Here is a 4,714-nt window from a genome sequence, read left to right on the forward strand (position 1 = left end):
GAACCAGAACACTTCTGGGTATGGATTTCCTGTTACACGGCAATCAAAACGCGTCATACGGCCTTCTGTAATTTCGCGATCAGCAAATGCCTTAACGAACATTGGTGGCAAAGCTTTACCGGATTCCAATTGCTCAGCCATATTGTCTACAGGTTTTGGTTCATTTGCAGATTCTGCGGCAGGTTCAACTGCTAAAACAGCAGACGAAACAACACAACCTTGTGTATTTTCTGCAAGTAAAGTGTAGTGTCCACCATCTTGTATATTAGCATTCTTAACACGCAAAGTGGCCAATCCATTGGAGTACGATATGTCGTATTTCTGAGATGGCACTAATCGCTGGCCATTACGGAACCATGTTAAACGTGGTTTTGGATTAGAGCCTACTTTAGCAGTGAATACAGCATCTGAACCTTCAATTAACTTAGAGTTCCTTGGTTTTTGTGCAATTTGTGGTGCATGGGCAGGACCCAAGGAACGATCTACTTCTTGAACTAAATGATAGTCTTGTTCATAGGAGGAACGGCGTGTTATAGCCTCTCTATACGATACTTCACGTAGAAGTCTATATTCAAATGTGTCTACACGAAATTCTTCTTCCGTTGAGGTATATGAATATCCATTCGTATATATGGATTTGTCAAATGTTTGTACAGGCTTTATAACCGGCGAAGGAGCGCCTTCTGGCTGTATATATACACTGCAAATTGCTTCGCCATATTGATTACGAGCAGTGCATGTATATTCACCTTCATCGCCAGGCCCAATTTGATTTATCAAAAGTGAAACTTCTCCAGTGGCTTCATTATAAGACATACGAAACTTTTGTGACTCAAGAAGTGGTGCGCCTTTTCGAGTCCATGTTACGAATGGCTTTGGATTACCACGGAGTTTACCTTCAAATAAAGCATTACCTCCTTGGGCAAAGCGAGCATTTTTAAAGATCTGTTCAAAAATTGGTGGTGATATATCGCCTTGTGCATACACGTGTGTTAGTGCTGGTTGGATGTACGTGCCACCAACCCCTCCATGTTGTTCAACTATAAATATAAGACAATAAAAATGTTTTTTGTTATAAAACGAATTAATATAAAGTAAAAAATATAACAGCAAACAATATTTTTTGTTCAAAAATATTTTTAAATAATTTTGTGGTTCAAAAGTATTTTTAAATATTAAAAAAAAATCCCACTATTTTGTGTTTTTAAAAAATTTTATATTTAGTTGTAAACAATTTTAGCTCTAAAAATAATTTTGACAGTAAGAAATTTTTTTGTTTAATATAAATAGTGGGAAATGTAATGTAAACAAAATCTTCGTGGGTATTCGTGAAAAGTTTCGCGATTAATTCTCAGAGAGATTAAAAATTAACATAATCTGAAATGTCTTGCGCATGACAATAGGGTATTTTTTCGAGATCTCAACTAGCCTATAAATAGTTTGTGGAGCATACAGAAATCACACAAAGAAAACATATGTTTTTTTTATTTATATCTACTATAGAAGCAAAGAAAAATATAGGTTAAGTGGTGACTGATCTACAACAACAAACAGTTGGTACTATATGTACATAGCTCCTAACTTTATATATGCTTTTATTTTTAATTTAATTAATATATATTCAAAATTCAATATAATTAGTAATTTGTTGAAAATATGAATTATATATTATAGGTGGTGATTCTTTAGTTTAATAATAGAAAAGTCTGTATAAGCTTTAAGAGACTTATTACAAATGCTATTACTGAATATGAAATTTTTTCCTTGGAAATGTTCTAAACATAACGAGCAAAAAAAAAATGTTAACAATTTTTATTTTGATTTCAATTTTTATTTGTTATATATTTATATATATAAAAAAAATCAAACTCAATGTGTTAGAATAACAAATGAGACACCAAATTGGAGAATATTTAATATATTTCTATCACTTTTTAATTTTCTTTGATATTGTGTATTTACTTTAACATTGAAAGTTAATATTTTACACCCATACGATCTGTGTCGTTTCCTAGAGCAAGGAAAGAACTTCATTTTGCTCAGTTTATTTGTACACAATAAATTCAGGAGTTTTCTATTTCAATATATAAAGATCTTAATAAAAAGTTTTAATATATAAACTAAAATCTGGAATATTTGTTTGTATACACAAATTATGATATGTGCTTGGAAATTGATTTTCGGTATTGGAATACCTTAAGATGATACTCTATGGGTTTTAAGTTTTGCTTACTATTGCCTTATTCAAATGGCGAATTTTACTCACATTAGTCATTAATATAAAGATTTGTATATGTCATGCTTGAAAGTTCAGTTGCAAGCATGATTCATAATTAAATTTCTTATATCTAATACAGATATCTTATATCTAAAATAGATATCTTATATCTACTATAGATATCTTATATCTAATATAGATATCTTATATCTAATATAGACATCTTACATAGTAAATTTGAAAACCTCTCTGTACTTTCGAAATTTCTGTAATCTGAACAATACCTAAGTCATAATGGCCAGGATTATCGAAGTGTATTGTATATTTAAATATTCTTTCAAACGTATTGGTATTATTACTACTGAATAACAAGAATAATATAACTTGTTTAACAGAAAATAGACCATAATATTTAAAGGTAGTTCAAAGGTAGGGGAATCAGAATTTCTAGGTGTAAACTTTTACAACTTTTTTTGTGAAAATGTAAGTACATATGTAAACGTAAAAAAATTATCAAAAATTATTTAAAAGATATATAAACCATTTATATATATTTTTAAGAATCTAGAGTATTGTTGATTAATAAAAGTTAACTAAATAGATTTTGTAAATATAAAATATCTAACATAGAAATTAACAAAAGATTTTTTGGACCAAATTTCATTATTTTTGTATAATGTTAAATATGATACCACCGGGGTAGGTCACATAATCGTTAAGTAGACAATAAGCAATGCAAAAAGTATGCAATAAGAACTGGTTTCCTGTTTATGCAAGAATAAGAGATCTAAAACAATATTGAAGGATATTATAGATTATCTTAATAAATAACAATCGATCATATAACATAAATAATATTAAAAGCTTACAAAAAATGTGTCAAAATTTATTTAATTTCTATTAATTTCAATATACCATAAAACGAAATCTTACTCTAGTTGTAAACAGAATAAAGCTAATTTAGTTTTAGTTAAGTTCATTATTTTAATAATAAAACAAAAAAATAATCATATGTAGGGTATTTTCGGGGAACGTTTTGTAAGAACTAAGAATGTTCGCAATGTAATAGGGTATTAGTATACCGAAAATAATTAAAATGTAAAAAATGTTAAAGAAGTTAAAAATAAATTATTGAGAATTTTTTAAAAATATCAATTTTGAACTATTATTTTTGACTTCATTTAAATATATAGAATTATTAGTTACTAAAATAATGATCAGAAAAGCGAGTATTTTATTTGAATCAACTATTTTTAAGATATTAGAATTTTTTGATCAAGTGTTGTTAAGTTGAAGTGTTACTTTATGTTAATAGTATATTCTTTGATATACAGTATCTCGGCAAATACTGACATTCGCCTCAATTAAATCTTATTTCTTGAAAGGAGGAATTACTTTTTGCTATTCAATGGCTTTTCTTGTTTTGTTTAATAGAAAAAATTAAAGATATATGAAATGAAATTATATATATTAATATATACATACATAATACATACAGTATGTAATGTTAACATTTTTGTTCACATAATATAGCACTCACGTCTACAAGTGTTTGAGATTTCGAGCGAGCCCTGTATTTTCTATTATTTATATTATTATAATTTTTATATCCTTAATAACTTTTATTCCATGCACATAATATCTAGTTTTTTCGTAGATTGGAAATGTTTAACAAGTAAAATAAAATATTTATAGTCGTATGTAGCAATATGTATATATGTTATTATGTAGTAATTGTTTTTTAATATACTTATAAAAATATTAATACATTGTATATCTAAATATATAAATTTCAGAACCTTTACTTTTATATATGAATATTTCATCAAATTATTCATACATACACCTCCTTAAGATTAAAAAGGTCATGGCACCTATTAGTTCGAAGTTCGAACATCATTAACCGCTATTATAATAAAGATTTCATTCTATATGATGATTAGAATTAAAGTTATATATTTTATTATATTATTTCATTCTTTTATTGTTTTTATATCTTAGCAATTTGTTGCTAAATAATAAAGTCTATCAATTTATTACATTTATCAGATATGTATTGTCTATTCTTTTTAATAGGAAGATATGTAAAACTTTTAATAGAAGAATTGTTGTTATTGGTGCTGCATTATTTATAAATATGTCTCTGTGACTGATTTCAATATCACCTTATTCCTCATTGAAATATAAGCCTTATATTAGCAACTTATTATTGTCACTTGGCATATGTTAACTATTATTATTAGTACTTGTTAACATATAAAATGAGGAAACTGAGGGCACAAAAATGAAATGATAGCTGATTGATCATACAGTACCCAAACCAAAAAATTATAGTGCTCTGCAAGCTCTTCATTTCAATCCTAAATGTAGTCAATGACATAAGCGACTAAACCACTAAATGAGTACGAAAAAAACAGTCAATGTTAGCTAGTTGCAAAATTTTAACATTGTAACCAAAAATTTTCTATTCAATGGTTTTGTTTTTGAAAATGATAT

General features: G+C 27.3%; 1 protein-coding gene across 1 annotated transcript in view; it reads right to left on the minus strand.

Moving 5' to 3' along the window:
• The window catches only part of LOC119679510 (titin-like), a 17,892-nt gene that overhangs the window by 2,774 nt on the left and 10,404 nt on the right, over nucleotides 1-4,714 (minus strand). The window contains exon 5 of the mRNA XM_038091906.1: nucleotides 5-1,040. Within this exon, the coding sequence (XP_037947834.1) occupies nucleotides 5-1,040 (1,036 nt within the window). The remainder of the gene's footprint in view (nucleotides 1-4; nucleotides 1,041-4,714) is intronic.

The sequence above is a fragment of the Teleopsis dalmanni genome, chromosome 1 (genome assembly GCF_002237135.1).
Source record: "Teleopsis dalmanni isolate 2A chromosome 1, ASM223713v2, whole genome shotgun sequence".
Classification (NCBI taxonomy): Eukaryota; Metazoa; Arthropoda; class Insecta; order Diptera; family Diopsidae; genus Teleopsis; species Teleopsis dalmanni.